Source organism: Saimiri boliviensis, chromosome 11 (assembly GCF_048565385.1).
Source record: "Saimiri boliviensis isolate mSaiBol1 chromosome 11, mSaiBol1.pri, whole genome shotgun sequence".
Lineage (NCBI taxonomy): Eukaryota > Metazoa > Chordata > Mammalia > Primates > Cebidae > Saimiri > Saimiri boliviensis.
In genome coordinates this window covers 87,422,506-87,447,074 of record NC_133459.1, presented here as the reverse complement: position 1 = coordinate 87,447,074, position 24,569 = coordinate 87,422,506, and the positions used below count along the sequence as shown (strand labels likewise).

General features: G+C 46.3%; 1 protein-coding gene across 1 annotated transcript in view; it reads right to left on the bottom strand.

Moving 5' to 3' along the window:
• The window catches only part of LOC120363149 (uncharacterized), a 36,613-nt gene extending 12,919 nt beyond the window's left edge, over positions 1-23,694 (bottom strand). The window contains 14 exon segments of the mRNA XM_074381545.1: positions 2,726-2,815; positions 2,817-2,913; positions 4,394-4,461; positions 4,862-5,132; positions 5,342-5,441; positions 6,792-6,948; positions 10,268-10,317; positions 11,770-11,877; positions 12,199-12,322; positions 12,690-12,841; positions 15,111-15,384; positions 15,913-16,072; positions 16,260-16,282; positions 23,407-23,694. Coding sequence (XP_074237646.1) covers positions 2,726-2,815; positions 2,817-2,913; positions 4,394-4,461; positions 4,862-5,132; positions 5,342-5,441; positions 6,792-6,948; positions 10,268-10,317; positions 11,770-11,877; positions 12,199-12,322; positions 12,690-12,841; positions 15,111-15,384; positions 15,913-16,072; positions 16,260-16,282; positions 23,407-23,694 — 1,962 coding nt within the window.
• Between the last annotated feature and the right edge of the window lie 875 nt (positions 23,695-24,569).

The following is a 24,569-nucleotide window of genomic DNA, read 5'->3' as shown; positions in this document are numbered from 1 at the left end:
GTAAACATTTATGCCTTCCAACTCTCCGAGTACCTGGAGCATTGTTCAAAGAGAGAGGCCTGTTAGCTTCAGGGGGAAAAGAAAGTATCAGCATGACATTTTGCAGCTCCTAGAAATGGTCTGGAGAGTGGTGGTGGTGCAATGCCGAGGACATCAGAGGGCCCGCACCTCCGTGGCCCTGGGAAATTCCTGATTAGATTCAGTAGCTCATAGGTAGGGCAGCATCTGCCCCCTGCCAAATAGCAGTTACAGCCCCGCTGATTCCCCACATCCCTGATCTAATACCTAATTACTCTAAGGAGGAAAGAGACTCTCCAGACAGAAGAGGGCAACTGATTAAAGAAGGATGGGTCCATGGCCAGATGGAAGAATAACAGCACCACAGCTGCTGGGGGCAGCAGTTGTACAAGCCGTACATGAGACCACTCATTTAGGTCAAGAGTCACTTGAAAAGATGCTGGGCCGGTAATTTTACATCTTACACTTAGCAGCCTTGACCAAAACTGTGGCACAGCAATGCATTACATGTTTGAAGATCTCCAGGTAGACTTTATTGAAATGTCCAAGTGTGGAGGACATAAGTATTTGTTGGTCCTGGTGGGCACATACTCTGGATGGAACTGAAAGAGCCCATGAAGTAACCTGTGTGCCGCTTCGAGACCCCTAGGTTTGGACTGCCACTGCACATCGGAGCAGAGAGCGGACCAGCATTTGTGGCAGATTTAGTCTGGAAAACAGCAACGGCCTTGGGTATCACCTGGAAACTGCACACTGCCTACCAACCTCAGATTTCCAGAAAAGTGGAAAAAATGAACTGGACCATCAAAAACAGCTTAGGGAAAGTGTTTAGGAAACAAGATTAGAGTGGGTGCAGGTACTTCCCTTGGGGTTATTCAAAATTAGAGACACTCCCTTTAGAAAAAACAGGATATTCCCCTTTTAAGTCTTATACCATAGGCCTCCTACCCTACTTTGGGCACCCCTAGGAACTCCTTGGGAGTGGGGAGAGATTGAGTTAGGATGCTAGTTACCAGCTCTAAGGAGAGTTGCTTAGGATACTTCAACCTAAGTAAATAACAAATGTCCTGTAAGTCTTTTTCTCCCCAGTTCACCCTTTCTCACTAGGTAATCACTTGTGGATAAAGGACGGGAGTACAGCCCCTCTAAAGCCACAATGGAAAGGACTTCAGACCTGATCCTGACCAATCCCACAGCTGTGAAGGTAGAGGGACTCCCAACCTGAATCCACCACAGCCGTGTAAAAACCAGCAGCAGCTGGAACTTAGACCAAGGCAAGGACTGCAGAATCACCTTAAGAAGGACAACAAGCCTTGCTCCAGCCACATCCCGGAAGCTGGCTGGTCCACGCACTGCTGAAGCATGAGGAAATTCATTGTGGGATTTGTTCTTAATATTTGGACTTGCACAGTAGGAAAATTAACTAATTTTGAAGAATGCCCTCAGTATGTACACCAGGTAGGACGTAAAAGTTACTCCTTTGTCCTGCAGATCTTATAAATGTACGGGGACACAGAAGGGAACCTGTTTATATAATGGTACTCAATATAAGGTGTGTAATCCATGAGATGGACAGGTAGCTGTGTCATAGGCATCATTAAGCCTTCTTTCTTCCTATTATCTGTTAGGTGAGCTGTTAAGAGCATTCAGTTTGCTCCGCTAGGGAGAAGAGAGACCTAAAACTAGGGAATTGGACAGATGATGAGCGGCCACCAGAGAGAATTATTGAGTACTATGGGCTGGCCACATGGGCTGAGGATGGCTAATGGGGATACCGGACCCCCATTTACATGCTCAACCAGATCATCGGGGTGCAGGCTGTTTTGGAAATACTAATGAAATGGGCAAAGCTCTGTCCCTCTTGGCCCAACAAGAAACTCAAATGAGAAACGCAATCTGTCAGAACCAACTGGCCCTAGATTATCTGCTAGCAGCCGAAGGAGGAGTCTAGGGAAAATTCAGTCTAACCAACTGCCGTCTGCACATAGATGACCAGGGGCAAGCAGTGGAGGATATTGTGTGAGACATGACCAAACTGGCACATGTGCCTGTACAGGTATGGCACGGATTTGACCCTGAGTCCTTGTTTGGAGGTTGGTTCTTATCCTTGGGAGGATTCAAAACCCTCATCATAAGTGTTATAATAGGTGTTTGTTTACTGCTCCCTTGTCTACTGCCCCTGTTCCTTAAGATGAATAGGGGATTCATCCCTACTGTAGTTAGCCAAAAATTGACCTCACAAGTGTATTATATGAAACATTATCAGTCTGTTTCTTCAGAAAATCTGGAAAGTGAGACCTCTCACTAATATTATAAAGTGGTGAGGGTCTCAAAGGGGGGAATGAAGAGGGAGACCCAGGCATCTCAGATCAACTTCCCTTTTCCTAAGACTGTAAACTTCCCTTTCTCATTCCTAAGACTATAAACTGAAGCCCTTTTCATATGTAATTCCTAAGACTGTACCGAAACCCTTTTCATATGTAATTCCTAAGACTGTAAACAGAGACCCTTTTCATATGTTAAGCTCTAAACCTAAGATTCTTCCACGTGTAGCATCTAAAGTATAATCCTATATAAAGAAGGAAACTTCTTTTGTTAGGTGAGCTTGTATATTACGCAAATATGCCACCTGGCTCCTGACTTAATGAACTCCTTCCTCCAATATTCGGTGTCGGAGAGATGTTTCCTGTGGCCACTCCTGCAGCACCATGAGCTCTTTCTTCCACTTGCTGCCCTACTTGATGCCCAGTTTCTGGCCGTACTCATCCCCATACCAGACTAGCAGTTCACAGCCTGCCTGGCCTAATGACTCGGCAGGTTCTATAGAAGATCTGCCTGTGGTACTGGAAGGCCACAAGGTTCTGCTCCTCATCATCCCGGGCACAGTTCACATACCTGGGTTCAAGGGAGCAAAGGGAAAGAAAAGAGGCAGTGAGTTCTCAGTATCTGTCAGATCCAGGTCGGGCCCATCACCTGCTGGTCTAGGACCCCATGGTCTAGTGCTGAGCACTCCCCCACCACTCCTCTGGGAGCCTTCTGTTCTTTTCTAAATCTCTTTCATAAGGTCATATGAACTTACGATTCTGACTACAGTGCTCATGCTGCCTGGAATGTGTCCCTGCTGTGCGCAATCAACCATTTTTTCAAAGCCCAGCTCTGGACTTACTTCCAACTTGATTGACCATAAAACACATCAAAGCCTAGCTTCTCTAAACTCTAAATTAATTCTTTTTTTATGCCACAGAACTTGGTGCTTGATCATGTACTCTGCTTCTAGATTAGCGTACATCATTCTACATTCAGCCCTAGTCCATCTTGCTTGCCTTCCTTAGTCATCCTACATTTCACCCAGGTGCCGTTCACCTGCCTTGCCCAGGTTTCCAGAGAAACTTAGAAGCCTCTTTCTCTTGGCCTGATAACAGAATGGTAATAGTTTATTCATTTTCCAATTCTCTGGTAAAACGAGAGCCCACTGTGGGAAGGGGCTGGGTCATCCAGCAGCTCACGTCTCCTTAGGCTTCAGTTTTAATTTTACTCAGGCCAGGAAGATTTGCTGCCCTCACAGATTAAAGGTCCTTTGTTTCAGGTTGTTTTGGTAATGTGTGCTTCTTTTTTTTTTTTTTTTTTTTTTTTGAGACGGAGTTTCGCTTTTGTTACCCAGGCTGGAGTGCAATGGCACGATCTCGGCTCACCACAACCTCCGCCTCCTGGGTTCAGGCAATTCTCCTGCCTCAGCCTCCTGAGTAGATGGGATTACAGGCACGCGCCACCATGCCCAGCTAATTTTTTGTATTTTTAGTAGAGACGGGGTTTCACTATGTTGACCGGGATGGTCTCGATCTCTTGACCTTGTGATCCACCCGCCTCGGCCTCCCTAAGTGCTGGGATTACAGGCGTGAGCCACCGCGCCCGGCCCGGTAATGTGTGCTTCTTAAAAAAATAAGAAAATTTTGGTTAAATGTTCCTATAACCAAATGTTTCATGTCCATCTGCAATACATCCTCCACATAGGACATGGGTTGTATGACCTGTTCAATTATGAACTTCACTTCCTAACCTGGAAGTGCTTAATAAATGTGGATTACATAAATTAAAGCATGAATGCAGTGTCCCCATGAATCTAGGCTTCTCAAGGTGTATCTTGGTGCCTTAATTTTGTCTAACATACAGATTTAAGTTTTGATACCAATAAATCATAATGTCTATATTTTTATCTTTTATTTCTAAATGTTGATGGTATAAAACAGCACTGTGTGAAGAAAATAGAAACACGGAATGTGAAAATCATTGAAGGTGCCATGATGAGAAGGAAGGAAATCCGGGATTGTGAGAGAGGAAGGTTGGTTCTGAAACTCAAGAGAACTCCTGGCCTTACCTCATCCAGTTGGACCAGGATTTATCATTTCCATCCACATACTCATAGCAGTTTCTCCCTTTGGTGATCTGAGTTTCAGAAAAATAAGGTAAAGGCTTTTTAGAGAGTAAAAATCAGAAGAATTACTTTACTCCATGTCATCAGTGGCCTTTGGGCCTGCATGGCTTCAGCTGCCAGTTCAGACCACATGGTATGCACCGTAGTCATCATCTGCACATCTGAGTTGATTTGTCCAGTCAGAGCAGAAGCCCCACAAGGGAGGATGCACTTGTTGTCTTTGTACCACTCTGCTCCCATATACCCTCTGATCTCTAAATAGAAGTTCCATGTTCATGCAAAGACCCTTGAGTACACAGAGCTAACCACGTTATCTCTGCCTGTAAGCTAACGTGAAGATGGTGCTGTCCCAGCAAAGGCACAGAAGGGATGTGAGAAGACAGAACAGGGGAAATGGCAGGTAATTCTTACCAGCCAGGAGTATCCATTGTTGGCTGCCTCTTCATCTTCTGTAATTCGGCCCTCATAGGGTCCAAAGTGAAGATCCAGCGGCAGATCAGAGGCATCATTCCATACTCCAAGCCCAGCCTGAGGGATGCCTGATGGCCCAATTCTCAGTCCAGGGAGCAGGCTGAGGGCTGCATGGTTGGGATGCCCCTTGTCCACTGCACTGTCTTTCACAAATGTCGGGGGCCCATGAGCAGCACAGCTGTCAATGAAGTTCTGACACATCTCACAATATGGAAGTGAGGGAAGCAGGGATTAGGAAAGTTATAATCCAAGTTCCTTGATATAAGAGCTTCAGAAAGAGCTTGGCACTCACATTACTTAGCCACAGTCCTGTACTCTTAACTCATCAGAGTAAATGAATGATTTGGGGATCAAATGATGAAATTACTGTACCAGGACATAACAGCCAACTGTGTGAGTGGCCAAGAGGGTCACTTACAGAGGTAGTCATCATCCTGGGGCTTGCTGACCTCTTTGTATGCATGGCCCATTCTTTCTCGCAGGCTATACATCTTTCCTTCAGTCTCCTTCCTCCTGAGTTCTAGGTTGGAGAAAAGGAAATGGGTAAAATTGGGAGACTGGGGTGTTTGTCTCTGTTTCATGAGAAAATGTGAAATCTCCTGGCATCAAATGAGGATCTACCTTGCTACATATTCCAGTCCCCCCTCTTTACTGCTTCAGAGGGACTTAGACCCCACACCCGCACTGACTGCAGATGCCTATTCAATTTTTTTTTTCTTTTTTTGAGACAGAGCTTCGCTTTTGTTACCCAGGCTGGAGTGCAATGGCATGATCTCAGCTCACCACAACCTCCGCCTCCTGGGTTTGGTCAATTCTTCTGCCTCAGCCTCCCGAGTAGCTGGGATTACAGGCACGCGCCACCATGCTCAGCTAATTTTTTGTATTTTTAGTAGAGACAGGGTTTCACCATGTTGACCAGGATGGTCTCGATCTCTTGACCTCGTGATCCACCCGCCTCGGCCTCCCAAAGTGCTGGGATTACAGGCGTGAGCCACTGCCTATTCAATTTTAGTTCTGACCGTTCCCATTATCTCATTAACCTCCCAACCTTTCTGCTTGTAAAATGTTTCATTCATCCATTTAGTCCTTAAGAAAATATTTCTTGAGGGCACATTACATCTGGGGATCTTCTATAAACTAATAGACATTTTATGGAAGAGGAAATGTACAAATGCACAAAGGAATATCTATTATCAGAGAGGTACTTATTGAACACTTTGCACGTATCAATTCATTTATATTTAATTATTTCAAACAATATATGAACTATATGTCCTTGATCTCATTTTACAGATTACCATTCAAGGGCTCAGAGATTTTATAACATTTGCCCAGGGACCTGATGCTTCTAGGTGGATTATAACCCAAGTGAATGACTTCAAAATTAATGTTCTTACATGCTATTCAATACTGTATCCAAGACTGGACATGGTGGCTCAAGCCTGTAACCCCAGCATTTTGGGAGGCTGAGGTGAGCAGGTCACTTGACTAGGAGTTCGAAACCAACCTGGCCAATATGGTGATACCCTGTCTCTACTAAAAATACAAAAATTAGCTAGGCTTGGTAGTGCATACCTATAATTCCAGCTACTTGGGTGACTGAAGCATGAGAATTGTTATTACCTGGGATGCAGAGGTTGCAGTGAACCACAATCGTGCCACTGCACTCAGCCTGGGCGACAGAGTAAGACTCAGTCTCAGTGAACAAATAAATAATTTTAACAAAATGCTGCATCTAACTTCTGGTCTCACAATTGAGTCCAGCTTAAGCCCAGGCTATCCAAACTCTACCCCACATATGCAGACCATACTCATCAACCTTTCTAGAGGACATAGAGGGATTGAAGTCCCCCTAAATATTTTTTCTTACCCGGTTTTACTCTAGAGTGCTGTCCAGAGGTACTCGCTTCTCCAGGAGGGGACACTGGTCTCTGAGACTGCTCTGAGCCACTTGTATTCAGTACCTTTGCCGTTCCTGACAATTTCTTCAAACTAGATTCATTGCTGAATGATGACTTGGGCATTCCCTTGAATGTGAATCACATATTAAACAACAACATGCATTTCTTTAGCTCTTTAAGGCTTGCAGCGTCTTTTCATATGTGTGACTCTAGTTAATGCTTCAAACCTTGGAAATACCTAGAGTATCTAAATACAAGAGGGAAAAGAGAAGGTCTAAGTGGGTAGTGAATCTGGGACTATAACCCATGTCTTAAGGCTCTTTCCTTCAACTTTCTCTCAAAATTCTCTATAGAAGTTAAAGGGAGGGAGGAAGAAAACTTGGGAAGACTATCTGGAGAATCAACAGGTCTGTGAAAGAAGAGGGTAAGGGCTAACAGAGAAGAAGGGAATCTTCTATAAACTAGCAGACATTTGATGGAAGGGGAAATATGGAAAAACACAGAGGGACAAGGCACATCTAGAAAATGAGGTAAAAGAGCAGTTAAGGTTGGGAACAGAACAGAGATGACTGGCAAAAATGTATCTAGACAACTAAGAAAGTGATGTCAGATTTGCACATTGCCATATCCTGGAAAGAATATTTGGTTTTGGAATTACTTAGTTCCTGTACCAGTTCTGCTTGTCTGCTTGAATAAGGGTGTATTGTTAGCTAATTCTCTTTAGTTTTCCAATCCAGAAACTGGCATACATGCTAATTTTTTTGAGAGGGAGTCTCAGTCTGTTGCCTAGGCTGAAGTGCACTGGCATGATCTCAACTCACTACAGCCTCCGCCTCCCATATTGAAGAGATTCTCTGGCCTCAGCCTCCCGAGAAGCTGGGATTACTGGCATGTGCCACTACACCTGGCTAACACTTATTTTATTTTATTTTTTGGTGAAATGGAGTTTCATTCTGTCACCCAGTCTGGAGTGTTGTGGTGTGATCTCGGCTCACTGCAACGTCCACCTCCCAGGTTCAAGCAATTCTCCTGCCTCAGCCTCCTGGGTAGCTGGGACTACAGGTGTGCACCACCATGCCCAGCTAATTTTTGTATTTTTATTAGAGACAGGGTTTCGCTAGGTTGGGCAGGCTGGTCTTGAACTCCCCACCACAAATTGATCTACCCATCTTGACCTCCTGAAGTGCTGGGATTATAGGTGTGTGCCACTGTGCCTGGCCCATGTTTTTCTTTCTTGCTTGCTTGCTTTCTTTTTTTCTTTTTCTTTCTTTCTTTCTTTCTTTCTTTCTTTCTTTCTTTCTTTCTTTCTTTCTTTCTTTCTTTCTTTTTCTTTCTTTCTTTCTTTCTTTTCTTTCTTTCGAGAGGGAGTCTTGCTCTGTTGCGTAGGCTGGAGCGCAGTGGCACAATCTCAGCTTACTGCAGCCTCTACCTCCTGGATTCAAGCAAATTCTTCTGCTTCAGCCTCCTGAGTAGTTGGGATTGCAGGCATCCACAACCACGCCTGGCTAATTTTTGTAGTTTTAGTAGAGATGGGGTTTCACCATATTGGTCAGGCTGGTCTCAAACTCCTGACCTCAGGTGATCTGCCCACCCTCACCTCCCAAAGTGCTGGAATGACAGGTGTGAGCCACCAGGCCTGGTGCTAATTCTTAATATTATAGGAAATATGAAAGATAATAATGTTCACCAAAGTGTTTCATGAGCTACTTAATACAGTGTGAATGTGAGAGTAATAATTTTTTTTGGCTGGGTATGGTGGTGCACGCCTGTAATCCCAGTGCTTTGGGGGGCTGAGGCAGGTGGATCACCTAAGGTCAGGAGTTTAAGACCAGCCTGGCCAACCTCACCTCTACAAAAAATACAAAATACTAGCTAGGCATGGTGGTGGGTGCCTGTAATCCTAGCTACTTGGGAGGCTGAGGCAGGAGAATCACTTGGACCCAGGAAGTGGAGGTTGCAGTGAGCCAAGATCACATCACTGCACTCCAGCCTGGGTAACAAAAGTGAAACTCTGTCTCAATAAAATAAAATAAAATAAATAATTATTCTCACAGACTGGGTGTGGTGGCTCACATCTGTAATCTCAGCACTTTGGGAGGCCGAGGTGGAAGGATTGCTTGAGCCCAGGAGTTCAAGACCCGCATGAGCCACATGGCAAAACCCTGTCTTTACGAAAAAATACAAACATTAGCCAGGTGTGGTGGTGCACGCTTGTGGTCCCAGCTACTCAGGAGGCTGAGGCGGTAGGATGCCACTAACCTAGAAGATGGAGGTTGCAGTGAACTGAGATTGAGCCATTGCACTCCAGCATGGGTGAAAGAGTGAGACCCTGTCTCAAATCCCTGCCCCACCAAAACCAACCAACCAAACAAACAAACATTATCTCATAGTCCTGATATCATCTCTACAGTTGAAATCTAACTCAAAGATATTTTCAGCATTCCTTGACTCTGTTACCTATAGTTTATTTCATAAATTTGGAATCACTCATTCAGAAAACACTCAGGAGGCTCTCAGAGGCCCTGAGCCAGGCTTAGGAGTTCTAAGAAGAATCAAGTATGGACCAGACTCCTGAAGAGCTCACAGCACAGAGGCAGCAGGTAGGCTAAACAAATGATTCCAGATAGCATGAGAGTTCCCTTACTGGAGCCCAGAGGAAGGAGCTGTTACTGCCTTCTACAGGAATGAGCATTTGAAATCAGTTCCAGAAAATATTTTTTCTTAATAGGTGTAACCTATATGAAGTCCTAAACAATTTTCTTGTTTGTTGTTTCTCAGTCTTCAAACTTGAAACTCCTCAGGGCTGGAAGCTGCTTCCTCTGATCAGAATGGGTCCCTTATGAGGGGAGGGACCCTATCTCCTTCTGGGACCATCACAGTATGAATTGTCTATTTACTTGGAACCTTCCCTTAATCAGAGTGTTTTAGTGCAAATCTCACTTTACTGTAACAGAGAAAAACTGAGGTTGAAAAGTCAGTTGAATGAATGATGCAAAGATATATGGGTAAGGCAGCATAAACTTTATAAAACTATGAAACTTTTAATGATATTGTAAGTGCTTTAGAGAAGGAGTTTTGGATTAGACTGCATGTGATTCTAGGCCTATAATTGAACATTTTTATACGTCAGTTTTCTCATCGAGAAAATGGCTATAGTTACAGCAGCTACTTAATAGGAACTATATGTAAAGTTGAATAGGTATGATATGTGAAGTTTATTCATGTAAAATGCTTAAAATAAACTCTTAAATATTGAGAAAATAACACTATAGTAGTGATTATTATTACTGTACTTATTAACTCTTAAAATAATGATGGCCTCAGACATTGTACAAGAGAGCAGGAAAGGAAGGCAGTAGTTCCGGGACATTCTGTACATTCTTCTTTTACCTGTGTTGGATCTAGGAGGAAGATTTCTTGTCAGTAGGATTTGGGAAATACTTACCTTCTGGTGTTTACTCTGTTCCACTCTGAAGGCCATCCCAGGAGGTTTGACTAAAAGGTGATGAGAAATCAGTGGTTTGGTTGGTAAATGTTTCCAAACTCTGGAGGTTTTCTTTTTCTTTCTTTTTTGTTGTTTTTTTTTTTTTTTTTTTTTTTTTTTTGTTGTTGTTGTTGTTGTTGTTTTTGAGATGGAGTCTTCCTTTGTGGCCCAGGCTGTGGTGCAGTGGCACAATCTCAGCTCACGGCAACCTCTGCCTCTCGGGTTCAAGTGGTTCTCCTACCTCAGCCTCCCAAGTTGTTGGGAACTACAGGTGTGTGCCACCACACCTGGCTAATTTTTGTACTTTTAGTAGAGACAGGGTTTCTCCATGTTGGCCATGCTTGTCTTGAATTCCTGACCTCAGGTGATCCACCCACCTTGGCCTTCCAAAGTGCTAGGATTACAAGCATGAGCCACCATGCCTGGCTCTGAATTCTGAACCAGATAGTGATGATTCCAAGTATTATCTGAGGGTGATTTAAAAATGTTTTCTGAGGTATCATTAAGGCCTATGCTTCTATTGGGGCATTGCTAATATTCTCAAGATTAAAAAAAAAATAGAAGAAACTTCATGTTTGTTTCATCCTATATTCATAAAGTATCTATTACATTTATTTTTAAAATGTAAATTGGCCTTTCATGACAAACACATTGAACAACCTTGGAATAGAAGGAAATCACCTCGACATAAAAGGTCACATAAGAAAAGTCCATTTTTAACATCATAGTCTATGATGAAAAATGAAAGCCTTTCTTCTTAGGTCATAAACAAGGTAAGGATTTCCAGTCTTGCTACTTCTATTCAACATAGTGCTGGAAGTCACAGCCAGAGCAATTAGGCAAGGTAAAGAAATAAAAGGCATCCGAATTGAAAGAAAGAAGTAAAATTATCTCTGTTTGCAGATGACATGATCTTACATACAGAAAACTATAAAGATTCATTAGCTGGGTGTGGTGGTGGGCACCTGTAGTCCCAGCCACTTGGGAGGCTGAGGCAGGAGAATTGCTTGAACCCAGGACACAGAGGTTGCAGTGAGCCACTCACTTCTCCAGCCTCAGCCTCCTGAGTATCTGGGATTACAGGCACCCACCACCATGCCCAGCTAATTTTTTTTTTTTTTTTTGTATGTTTAATAGAGACAGGGTTTCACCACGTTGGCTAAGCTGGTCTCAAACTCCAGACCTCAAGTGATACGCCTGCCTTGGCCTCCCAAAGCGCTGGGATATCAGGTGCCAGAGGTCACTCTAAATCTTACGGGGGGCTATGCACGGTGGCTCATGGTGGGTGCGCCACCATGTCCCAGCTACTCGAGAGGCTGAGGTGGGAGAATTGCTTGAACCCAGGAGGCGGAGTCTGCAGTCAGCTGAGACTGCACCACTGTACTCCAGCCTGGGTGACAGGGCAAGACTCTGCTTCAAAAATAATAAAAACAAAAAAATAAAAAATTCTGCTTTCCTCTTACCTTGCTGCCTAGGTGTCCATTCTTCATCAGAATCTTCAGTGTCATCCACCTGGAGTTTGATGGCCTGCCTTTGGTGACACATGAAAGCTGGTCGAGTGGCTCTGAGACCTGAAATGAAGCAAAAAGTTTGTTCTAAAAGGGAAGAGCTGGGCAGAGGAACAAAGGGCAGTAGCAATGAAAAGGACCACAAAGCCAGTGCGGCTCAGTCTGAAGAGCTGGCAGAGTCCTGAACAAGGTCAAGATGTGACTTCCGCATGGTCAGTATCCACACTCAGCCCCACACTGACACAAAAGAACACAATTTCCCTCCAGATTTGTCTTCATACAAAAGGGAACTGTGGGCAGATACCACTACCTGAGAACTAAAATGACATAGGACCAAAGACCTGTTTTGTTTCCAGGCTGGTATGGGCCTAGCACTCTGGTTACCTATAGTAATCAGTGCATTATAGTTCCTTTTCACATTCCTATAGCGAGTTTTCTCCCAGTCTCCCATCTCTGCCCATTCTTCCTTGGAGAAGTATATGGCAATGTCTTTGAAGGCATCTTTGACCTAGAGGAAGTAACAGAGTCTATCAGTGATTTACTAGTACACGTCGAGTGGGTGCTTTTCCTCTACTCTGTGTGTAGAGCTTGGCCTGGGGCCTCTGGGAGTCTCTGTGAAACATAAAGACTTTCCCTTCTTCTCCAGATTGCATCCTGTTTAACTGAGAAGACACTGAGCATTTTCCTAGCTCTCTGCTGATGCAGAGCAGTCACTGATGCCAGTGTTCTTTTCTCTCCAGCGTCCTGGCCAGGACCAGCTGCCCCTGTTCCATGCACATGCAGACAGGGTCACCCAGGGGTACAGGCCAGGAGGCTGCAGCACTCCAGAGACCAGCTCCTGCTATGAGTCTGGCTTTGCCTCCCCCACCTCTCACCATAGGCTTCTGCTCTGTTCTCCCTGTGTCTCCTTCTGGGCTCTCCTCTTGGGACCTTTCAGGGCTCGTGGTGCTGGGACTGTGTAGAAGGCCCTGCTTCATTTCCAAGTGTAGGAAGGGCCCGATTCTCCCAGCTCCTAAGCCAAAGGCTCCTGTGGAAGGAGAAGGTGCTAAGAGAGGGCAACAGCCCTGACCACTACCCAGAACCAGGTTCTGTCTTCTTCATTTGGCTGGGGTGTTCAGAGCAGGAAGATGTGGGTTCCTGGTGAGGTCTTGAGCACCTCAGGGAGGTCTGGGGGTACTTATGGGATGGGAAGGTCTCTGGCCATGAACTACCACTTAATGTAAGCTGGATTTTGTTCTTTCAGTTCCCCTGCAGCTTGGCTTATTTGGAGAGGGGGAGCAGGGTGGCACAAGGGCCTGGAGGGTTGTAGCTATGGGTGTTTAAGGGGAGTCCTAAGGTGTGAGAGCCAGAGGAGTCCTAAGGGAAACTTGAGGCCCCCCCCGACTGCTGGGACTTGGGTCACACTGAGGAGCAGGGTTTTGTTTCAGCAAGGCAAAATGAACATTTCTCATAGATAGGATTTGGGGATCATAGAGATCCCCAAATCCTATCTATGAGAAATGTTCCTGGGGATTCAGGAAAAATCCAGGAGTAAAGCAGTAAGCATCTCTAAGGGGCAGCTATCTCTCAGGCTGAGATTTGGGGTCCCTCAGGCTGAGGGGATTTGAGGTATCTTAGGCTAAAGAAACTGGGGTTGCTGAGATTGAGGGAATTTGGGGTCTTGAGCTGAGGAGCTTTGGCATCCCTCAGGCTGACAGTTTTTGTGGTTTCTCAGAATGAGATTTGGGGTCTTTTAGGCTGAAATTTGGGGTGCTTAAGTTGACAGGATTTGAGGGGATTTGGGGTTCCTCTGGGTGAAAGGATTTGGGATCTTTGAGGCTTGGAAAGGTTAAGGAGATTTGGAGTTTCTCTGCATAAAAGAATTTGGGATCTTTGAGGCTGAGGAAATTCTCGGTTTCAGGTAAAGATTTGGGTCTCTCATTAAGGGGCTTTAGGGTCTTTGACACTGAAGTTATTTAGTCCTTGAAGCTGAAGGGATTGAGTTTTCAGGCTGAGTATTTAGGTTATCTGAGGTTGGAGAAATTTGGTCTCTCTGTGGGTGAGATATTTAGGGTTCCTCAGGCTGAGGGGTTTGGAGTGCTTTAGGGTAAGGGGAATTGTGGCTCCTCAGGCTCTGAATATTTGGGGATCTAATCATTAGGAGATTCGGTGTTCCTCTGGGTAAAGGGATTTGGGGTCTCTGAAGCTGAGGTACTTTGGGAGTTTTATGCTGAGGGGATTTTAAAGTCCCTCAAGGTGTTGCAGTGAGCCGGGATCGTGCCACTGCACTCCAGCCTGGCGACAGGGCGAGACTCCACCTAAGAAGAAAAAAGTCCCTCAAGATGACAGGATTTGGTGTCTCTGGAGGCTGAGAGGATTTGGAGCTTCTCAGGGTGTGGGGATTGGGGGTCTTCCAGGCTAAAATATGAAGGTTTCGGGCGGAGGGTTTACAAGGGTTTCACGCTGCACAGCAAAGGCTCCCCGTCCTCTTCACAGTCTCCTGTGCCCTCCTGCCGCGGTGTCCACTGTGGCCAGGCGTCCTCTCGGCGCCCCTCAGGGTGTGAGACATGGTGGAGAGCGAAGCGCCAGGCCGCAGCCCTCCATTGGGAAAAGCGGCCAATCAGCGCTGAGACCAAGGCGATCCCGCCAATCGGCAGTCAAGAGGTGCTAAAGGGGCGGGGAGTAGGGCGGAGCTTTGCCTGTCAGTCACGGGCACAACCCGGTTCCGGGCTTAGGAGGTCTGGGAGGGGCCTGGCTTTTGCGCGCGTCGGACTGGAATCGTCCAGCGCGCAGGCGCAGCTTCGAGGTTTTCGTCACTCCATTTTCCCCAGCCCAGGTGTTTGCGACTGAGCCGGGGGACGGGGCTGCGCCTCACGTTCCTCCGCAGGCCTGGGTCTTCTGAGGGGACACGGTGTCTTTTTGGATTGCTAGAGTTCTCGCGCTGAGTCTCATGCGGGAGGGCTGGTGTTGCGTTAGCTGTGGTGTAAACTGGGTCTAGTCGGCTGCTTAGCTCCTGGCTGCGTCAGGGGCTAGGGCTCCGTCCGGGACTCTTCTGTGTGGGAACCACGCTTCGTTTCACAGGTGCTTTATTGGCAGGTCAATGTTCGTGTTTAGTTAGGGCTGTGATCCCATAAATGGCGTGTAAGAGGAGCAGCCGCCAGGCTGATCCCCCCCTGCAAGGCTGACCCCCGCTGCAAGGCTGACCCCCGGCTGCAAGGCTGACCCCCGGCTGCAAGGCTGACCCCCGGCTGTAAGGCTGACCCCTGGCTGCAAGGCTGATCCCTGCTGCAAGGCTGACCCCTGGCTGCAAGGCTGACCGCCGGCTGCAAGGCTTATCCCCGGCTGTAAGGCTGATCCCCGCTTCAAGGCTGACTCCCGGCTGTAACGTTGGTCCCCGCTGCAAGGCTGACCCCCGGCTGCAAGGCTGATCCCTGGCTGCAAGGTTGATCCCTGCTGCAAGGCTGACTCCTGGCTGTAACGCTGGTCCCCGCTGCAAGGCTGACCCCCGGCTGCAAGGCTGATCCCCGGCTGCAAGGCTGATCCCCGCTGCAAGGCTGACTTCCGGCTGTAACGCTGGTCCCCGCTGCAAGGCTGACCCCCGGCTGCAAGGCTGATCCCCGGCTGCAAGGCTGACCTCCGCTGCAAGGCTGACCCCAGGCTGCAAGGCTGATCCCCGGCTGCTAGGCTGATCCCCCGCTGCAAGGCTAATCCCGGCTGCTAGGCTGATCCCAGCTGCTAGGCTGATCCCTGGCTGCTAGGCTAATCCGGACTCCAAGGCTAATCCCCAGCTGCCAGGCTAATCCCCCACTGCAAGGCTAATCCTGGCTGCTAGGCTGATCCCTGGCAGCAAGGCTAACCCCCTGCTGCACGGCTTTTTTGTACTTCATGTTTGCAGGCTTGCTTTGTGGTGAGACCAGAGAGCGATGAACCCTCACCAGGTCCTGGACCTTTGTGGAGCCTCCTATGATCACTGGCGCCTGCCTGCATTTCTTTCCTTAGGTGTTCTGGGCTGTAGGGCTCCCTCAGGCAGAGGCTGCATAGGTTGCTCCCTTTCTGGACTGGCCCTCTGGAGGGAGGCATGCCTCACTCCCCCGCTGCCCAGGAGCCCACGGGTCTCACCCCTCTCAGTGCTCTGAGAGTGGAGTCTCCTCCCCCATTCAAGTGCTGGCCGCAGATCTCCCCCTCGGTATCCCTAGCTTTGTGCCACAGCCCTGGGAACACCGGTAAGTCCTGTGGCTTGGGATTGGGCTCTTGCTGTGCTGGGGAGTCCAATGTCCTCCTAGGTCATGGGGAAGATACTCAGGTGGAGCAGTGCACTCAGGCTGGGCTGCAGAGGCTGCAGGACGCACCTGCTCTTGCACAGTGACTTGGCGTCGGCCCTGGGAGGGGCCAGTGGGCAGGAGGACTTGCAGAACAGAGGCACCCAGGTCCCACAAGGAAGCTGCCCCTGCTTTCTCCTGGCTCACAGGTCAGCTTCGGCCAGAGCCTCCTGCAAAGAGATAAGGGAGCCTTGGGGAATTGGCATCTGTATTAGTTCATTCTCGCACTGTTATAAAGAAACACCTGAGACTGGGTAATTTCTAATGAACATAGATGTAATTGGCTTATTGTTCTGCAGGCTGTACAGGAAGCATGATGCTGGCACCTGTTTGGCTTCTTGGGAAACTTATGGTGGAAGGAGAAAGGGGAATCAGCACTCACATGGTGAGAGCAGGAGGACAAGAGAAAGGTGCTGGGGCAGGACTGCACACTTTTAACCATATCCCGCTACAGGTTACCAAAGAGGGGTGCTGCTAAACCGCTCATAACAAGTTTGCTCCATGATCCAATTATCCCCACCAGACCCCGCCTCCAACACTGGGGATTACATTTCAACGTAAGATTTGGACAGGGACACAGATCCAAACCATATAATTCCATTATATGGAATACTACTGCATAATGCATTATCTATTATCATTAACTCAAATAGATTAAAGACTGAAATGTAAGACCTAAAAGTACAGAACTCCAAGAAAAAAAATAAACTGTTTATAACATTGGAATGAGCAATGACTTCTTGGATATGACACCAAAGGCACAAGCAATCGAAGCAAAATTAGATGGGAGCACATCAAACTTAAAAACTTCTGTGTAGCAAAGGAGACCATCCACAGAGTGATAAGGCAACCTACAACCTACGGAATGGGAGAAAATATTTGCAAGTCATATAACTGAGTTAATATCCAGAAACGTATAAAACAAGTCATAAAACTCAACAATAAACAGTAACTTGATTAAAAAATCAGGTGGGGTGCAGTGGCTCATGCCTGTAATCCCAACACTTTGCAAGGCCAAGTGGGGAGGACTGCCTGAGGCCAGGTGTTTGAGATTAGTCTGGGCAACATATTGGGGCCCGTCTTTATCATTTTTTAAAAAAATTAGTTGGGCATAGTGGTCCATGCCGTAAGTGCAAGCTACATGGGAGGCTGAGCTGGGAGGTTCACTTGAGGGCAGAGTTCAAGACAAGCCTGGGGAACATAGGGAGATTCTGTGTCTACAAAAAAAAAAAAAATTAGCTGGATGTGGCAGCACTTGCCTGGAGTCCTAGCTACTTGGGAAGCTGAGGTGGAAGGATTGCTTGAGCCCAGAGTTTGAGCCTGCAATGAGGCATGGTTGCAGTTTTCCAGAATGTCACAAAAATGGGATCATACCTTATGTGATCTTTTCAGACTGGGTGTTTCTTCTCCTTCTCCTTCTCATTCTCCTTCCTTCTCCTTTTCCTTCTCCTTCTCCTTCCTTCTCCTTCTCCTCCTTCATTCTCCTTCTCCTTTCTTCATCTTTTTCTTCTGAGATGGAAAAAGAAAAGAAGCAGCAGCACTCTGTCACTCTGGAGTGCAATGGTGTGATCTCGGCTCACTGCCATCTCTGCCTTCAGAGTTTGGTGATTGTCCTGCCTCAGCCTCCTGAGTAGCTGGGATTACAGGCACCTGCCACCATGCCCAGCTAATTTTTGTATTTTTTAGTAGAGACAGAGTTTTACCATGTTGGTCAGGCTAGTCTCCAACTCCTGACCTCGGGTGATTGACCCACCCCAGCCTCAAAGTGCTGGGTTAAAGGTGTGAGCCACCATACCCCGCCCAGACTGGCTTCTTTTATTTAGCAATATGTATATCAGATTCATCTGTGTCTTTGCATGGCTTTGTAGGCCACCCCTTTTTCTTGATGAATAGCATTCCATTGCATGGATGTACTTTCTTTTTTTATTGCATTTTAGGTTTGGGGGTACATGTGAAGAACATGCAAGATTGTTGCATAGATACACACATGGCAGTGTGATTTGCTGCCTTCCTCCCCATCACCTATATGTGGCATTTCTCTTCATGATATCTCTCCCCAACTCCCCACCGCCCACTCTCCCTCCCCTATTTCCCCCCAACAGACCCCAGTTTGTGATGCTCCCCTCCCTGTGTCCATGTGTTCTCATTGTTCAACACCTGCCTATCAGTGAGAACATGCGATGTTTGATTTTCCATTGTTGTGTCAGTTTGCTGAGAATGATGGTTTCCAGGTTCATCCATGTCCCTACAAAGGACACGAACTCATCATTTTTGATGGCTGCATAATATTCCATGGTGTTTATGTGCCACATTTCCCCTGTCCAGTCTATCATTGATGGGCATTTGGGTTGGTTCCAGGTCTTTGGTATTGTAAACTGTGTGGCAGTGAACATTCATGTGCATGTGTCCTTACAGTAGAATGATTTATAATCCTTTGGATATATACCCAGTAATGGGATTGCTGGGTCAAATGGAATTTCTATTTCTAGGTTCTCGAGGAATCGCCACACTCCACACTATCTTCCATAATGGTTGAACTAATTTCCACTCCCATTAACAGTGTAAAAGTGTTCCTATTTGTCCACATCCTCTCCAGCATCTGTTGTCTCCAGATTTTTAAATGATCACCATTCAAACTGGTGTGAGATGATATCTCAATGTAGTTTTGATTTGTATTTCTCTAATGACCAGTGATGATGAGCATTTTTTCATGTGTTTGTTGGCCTCATGTATGTCTTCTTTTGTAAAGTGTCTGTTCATATCCTTTGCCCACTTTTGAATGGGCTTGTTTGTTTTTTTCTTGTAAATCTGTTTTAGTTCTTTGTAAATTCTGGATATCAGCCCTCTGTCAGATGGGTAGACTGCAAAAATTTTTTCCCATTCTGTTGGTTGCTGACTCACTTTAATGACTGTTTCTTTTGCTGTGCAGAAGCTGTGGAGTTTGATTAGGTCCCATTTGCCTATTTTGGCTTTTGTTGCCAATGCTTTTGGTGTTTTGGTCATGAAGTCCTTGCATACGCCTATGTCCTGAATGGTTTTGCCTAGATTTTCTTCTAGGGTTTTTATAGTGTTAGGTCTTATGTTTAAGTCTTTAATCTATCTGGAGTTAATTTTAGTGTAAGGTGTGAGGAAGGGGCCCAGTTTCTGCTTTCTGCTCATGGCTAGCCAGGTTTCACAACAACATTTATTAAACAGGGAATCCTTTCCCCATTGCTTGTTTTTGTCAGGTTTGTCAAATATCGGATGGTTGTAGATATGTTGTGTTGCCTCTGAGGCCTCTGTTCTATTCCATTGGTGTATATCTCTATTTTGGTACCAGTATCATGCTGTTTTGATTACTGTAGCCTTGTAGTATAGTTTGAAGTCCGGTAGTGTGATGCCTCCCACTTTGTTCTTTTTGCTTAGGATCAACTTTGCTATGTGGGCTCTCTTATGGTTCCATATAAAGTTTAAGGTGGTTTTTTCCAGTTCTGTGAAGAAGGTCATTGGTAGCTTGATGGGGATAGTGTTGAATCTGTAAATTACTTTGAGCAGTATGGCCATTTTCATATTGATTCTTCCTAACTATGAACATGGAATGTTTCTCCATCTGTTTGTGTCCTCGCTTATTTCGTTGAGCAATGGCTTGTAGTTCTCCTTGAAGAGGTCCTTTACGTTCCTTGTTAATTGTATTCCTAGGTATTTTATTCTCTTTGCAGCAATTGTGAATGGCAGTTCCTTCTTGATTTGGCTCTCTTTAAGTCTGTTATTGGTGTATAGGAATGCTTGTGATTTTTGCACATTGATTTTGTATCCTGAGACTTTGCTGAAGTTGCTTATCAGTTTCAGGAGATTTTGGGTTGAGATGATGGGATCTTCTAGATATACAATCATGTCATCTGCAAATAGAGAGAATTTGACTTCCTTCTTTCCTATTTGAATACCCTTTATTTCTTTTTCTTGCCTGATTGCTCTGGCCAGAACTTCCAGTACTGTATTGAATAGGTGTGGTGAGAGAGGGCATCCTAGTCTAGTGCCAGATTTCAAAGGGAATGCTTCCAGTTTTTGCCCATTCAGTATGATATTGGCTGTTGGTTTGTCGTAAATAGCTTTTATTATTTTGAGATATGTTCCATCAATACCTAGTTTATTGAGAGTTTTTGGCATAAAGGGCTGTTGAATTTTGTCAAAGGCCTTCTCTGCATCAATTGAGATAATCATGTGGTTTTGTCTTTGCTTCTGTGTATGTGGTAAATTATGTTTATAGACTTGCATATGTTGAACCAGCCTTGCATCCCCAGGATGAATCCTACTTGATCATGGTGGATAAGCTTTTCAATGTGCTGTTGCAATCGGCTTGCCAGTATTTTATTGAAGATTTTTGCATCTCTGTTCATCATGGATATTGGCATGAAGTTTTCTTTTCCTCCTGAGTCTCTGCTGGGTTTTGATATCAGGATGATATTGGTCTCATAAAATGATTTGGGAAGGATTCCCTCTTTTTTGATTATTTGGAATAGTTTCAGAAGGTGTCGTGGACCGTCCGGACGGGTAGGCACGTCTGCCCGGGGGTCTCTCGACCTGCAAGAGGGTCCCAATACCTGGAAGAGGGAGTGCGCCTGGGAAAATAATAAAGACAGAGAGAGAGAAAGCGAGGCATCTGGAGGGCTGATAGGCTGTGCCTAAACAGCAAATTTTATTTTTCAAATGCCAGGAATAAATACACTTTCTTGGCTTTGGTCTACGTCATAGTAAGAGGAATGTAAATGTATGCCTCACATGGCCTATACAATAGAGAAGTCAGATATGCAATCAATGGTTGTAAAAAGTAACAAAATTTTCTACAATCACAAAGTTTGTTTGCATCCAGACTTGTTTATATCCAAACATTATTCAGGAGACTTGTTTATGTACAAACATTATTCAGGAGACTTGTTTATATCCAAACATTGTTCAGGAGACTTGTTTATATCCAAACATTATTCAGGAATCTCTGAGTCAGGAATCCAAGCCATCCCTTATGGTGGCATTTTTCTTTGCAAATATCAACAGTTAGACCATTATCTAGGGTACAAGGCAGTTAGGTAAGTAAAGGTTAAAACTTATTCTTAAAGTCATGAAAAGGTCATAGCAGGAACTGGTTGCTGGTAGGGGGTTACTTGGTCTAGCAGCAACGCATAGTTTTAGGCCCAAACGATATTGTGGCTGATATTAGAAACTGATCATTCATCTTTCAGTTCCTATATTTCCGGATAGCTCGACTGCCTCCAGTAGGAAACTGTGTTTGGGATCAAACTCACCGTATAGTGAGACTCACGCCTTTTAGGGGTCTCACACGGGAGTGTTCCCCACAAGAAGGAATGGTACCAGCTCCTCTTTGTATGTCTGATAGAATTTGGCTGTGAACCCATCTGGACCTGGGCTTTTTTGGGGTGGTGGGCTCCTAATTGCTGCTTCAACTTCAGACCTTGTTTTTGGTCTATTCAGGGTTTCTACTTCTTCCTGGTTTAGGCTTGGGAGGATGCAAGTGTCCAGGAATTTATCCATTTCTTCCAGGTTTACTAGTTTATGTGCATAGAGTTGTTCGTAATAATCTCTGATGATGGTTTGAATTTCTGTGGAATCTGGGGTGATATCCCCTTTATCATTTTTTATTGCATCTATTTGATTATTCTCTCTTTTCTTTCTTTCTTTCTTTTTTTTTTTTTTTTTTTTTTTTTTTTTTTTTGAGACGGAGTTTCGCTCTTATTACCCAGGCTGGAGTGCAATGGCACGATCTTGGCTCACCGCAACCTCTGCCTCCTGGGTTCAGGCAATTCTCCTGCCTCAGCCTTCTGAGTAGCTGGGATTACAGGCACGCACCACCATGCCCAGCTAATTTTTTGTATTTTTAGTAGAGACGGGGTTTCACTGTGTTGACCAGGATAGTCTCGATATCTTGACCTTGTGATCCATCTGCCTCAGCCTCCCAAAGTGCTGGGATTACAGGCTTGAGCCACCGTGCCCGGCCTCTCTTTTCTTTTTAATAGAGACAGGGTTTCACCATGTTGGTCAGGCTGGTCTTGAACTCCTGACCTCAGGTGATCCACCTGCCTTGGCCTCCCAAAGTGTTGGGATTACAGGTGTGAGCCCCCACGCCTGGCTTCCTTACCAATCTTGGTTCTTTTTATTTCATATTCTTATACTGACTGCATCCTGCAGCTCTCCATGGTGCGTGAGAGGTAAGAGTACACATTGCATGCGTGATGGCTTAGAGAGTGCATCCAGGCTTTCACCATTGAGGGTAGTGCTGAGTATGGTTTTCCCTAGATGCTCTTTCTCAGTTGAGACATTCCCTTCTGTTCTGAGTTCATTGGGTATTTTTCATTATGAAAAGGTGTTGGATGTTGTTGAATTGGACGTGTTGAGATGATCCTATGTTTTGGTTTTTTATTTTATTGATGTGGTGTATTATAGTACCTGAGTTTTGGTGTTGAATCAACCTTGCATCCCTGCGGTAAATCTTACTTGTTCATGGTGTATGATCGTCTTTATACGTTGCTGGATTCAGTTTGCCAGTATTTTGTTGAGGGTTTTTGTGTTTATGTACATGAGCAATGTTGTCAGTTCCTGCGGCAGTTCATGCAACACTTTGGGAGACCAAGGCAGGCCGATCACTTGAGGCCAACAGTTTGAGACCAGCCTGCGACAACTTGGTAAAACCCCATCTCTACTGAAAATACAGAAATTACCCAGGCATGGTGGTGCGCACCTATAGTCCTAGCTACTCGGGAGGCTGAGGCAGGAGAATCACTTGAACCTGGGAGGCAGAGGTTGCAGTGAGCCCAGATTGTGCCACTGCACTCCAGCCTGGGTGACAGAGCAAAGCTCTGTCTCAAAAAGAAAAAGGAGAGAGAGAGAGAGAGAGAGAGAGAGAGAGAGAGAGAGAGAGAGATTGAACACTGTAATAATAACTTACGGTTTTGTTGGCCTTTTTAGAAAACAATTGAGGTAATTTATAAAACAGAAAATACACCTACTTTAAAGTTTATAATTCATTGATTTTTAGTGTATCCAAGGTCACACAGCTTTTGACTCCAATCTAAAACATTCTGTCATCCCCCTTAGCAGTCACTCTCCCACCGTCCCTTTCCCTGGTTCCTGGCCCCCATGTGCCCCTTTCTGTCTGTGGATTGGTCTGTTCTGAACGTTCTGTATCAGCTGAGGGCCACCTCATCTTGCCGGGGTGCTGGGAGAGGGGGCTTGCTGAGGGATGTAGGCTGGAGAAGGTGGAGCGGGGGGGACAGGCAGACCCTGGTTCCCTGCACCTCCCTACGCTGATGCTGCTTGCCCGAGGGGCATCGAGGTCCCAGGCCACCTGCTGGCCACCTGTGCTAGGCCCACAGGGTGGAATGTGGGTGGGCAAGTGTCTCTGTGACTGCTCCTTCTTCTCCTTGCTGTTCTCCCGTGGGCCAGGTGTAGGGCTGCATGTCTTCACAGCGTAAAACTCGTCCACACCCCAGTCTCCAAAGAAGGCATTGCTGTCCCTGTTTTCCCTATGTGGCTCCTCCAGGGATGCCGTGGTCACTGAGGGCCCAGGTGCACCCAGGCAGCTCCAGGTCATTCCCTTACTCTAGCGAGGCGCCTGCCACTAGGGGTCTTCCACATCCCGCAGCTGCCTGTTCTGTGTGTGGTGCGCCCCTGTGTGTCCATCCATGCAGGCTCTGTGGCTGCCCTCCTAGAGGCTTCCTGCCCTGGACCCCCGGCCCTCGGGCCCCTAGCCTTGGACTACACTGCTCCCTGTCTGGATTGATTGAACCCTGGCTATTTCCTTTTGTTTGTTTTAAACTTTGACTAACTGGAGACTAAACGTGGAGAGAAATGGTGACACACCCCAGTTCTTTCGGGGAAACCCTGGGTCTGATGACAGCCACCGTCTGTTGGGCCGTATGTGTCGCACGGCGGCTTCATGTGGCCATGCAGGGGGAGCGTGAGGGACTGGCATTGTCCAGGTCCCACTGGCACTGCCCCTGCGTGGTCCTTGATGCTGTGCTGACCCATGCAGGTGAGGGTTTGGCATCACCCGTTTCAGGAGCCATGGAGTCTCGCGTGCACTCAGCTCCGATAAGTCCTGCTGCTCTGCCCACCCTAAGGAAATGGGTGTCTGTATCCTTCTAGTCCACGCTCTGCAGATCCTCACAGACTTCCCTGTTCAGACTTTCCCTCAGAAAGATACCCGCCATAAAAAAAAAACCTTTGGAATTAGTGTGTGCAGCTCACCAGCTGTTGTGGGATGCTTGAGTTGTGGGGTGTCCTGGCTGGGACCCACGTGGGAGGCTGGCCCTGCAGTGCAGAGGGCCTCACCCCTAGGGCTTCCCCTGCCCCAGGCGCCCCCGATCTCTGCAGGGTGATTGGGACAGGCGGGCAAGGCGCTCACCTGTGCTGCGGTCTTCTCCCCAGCAGTGCGCATAGGCTCTGGAGACCATCAGTTCAACCTCG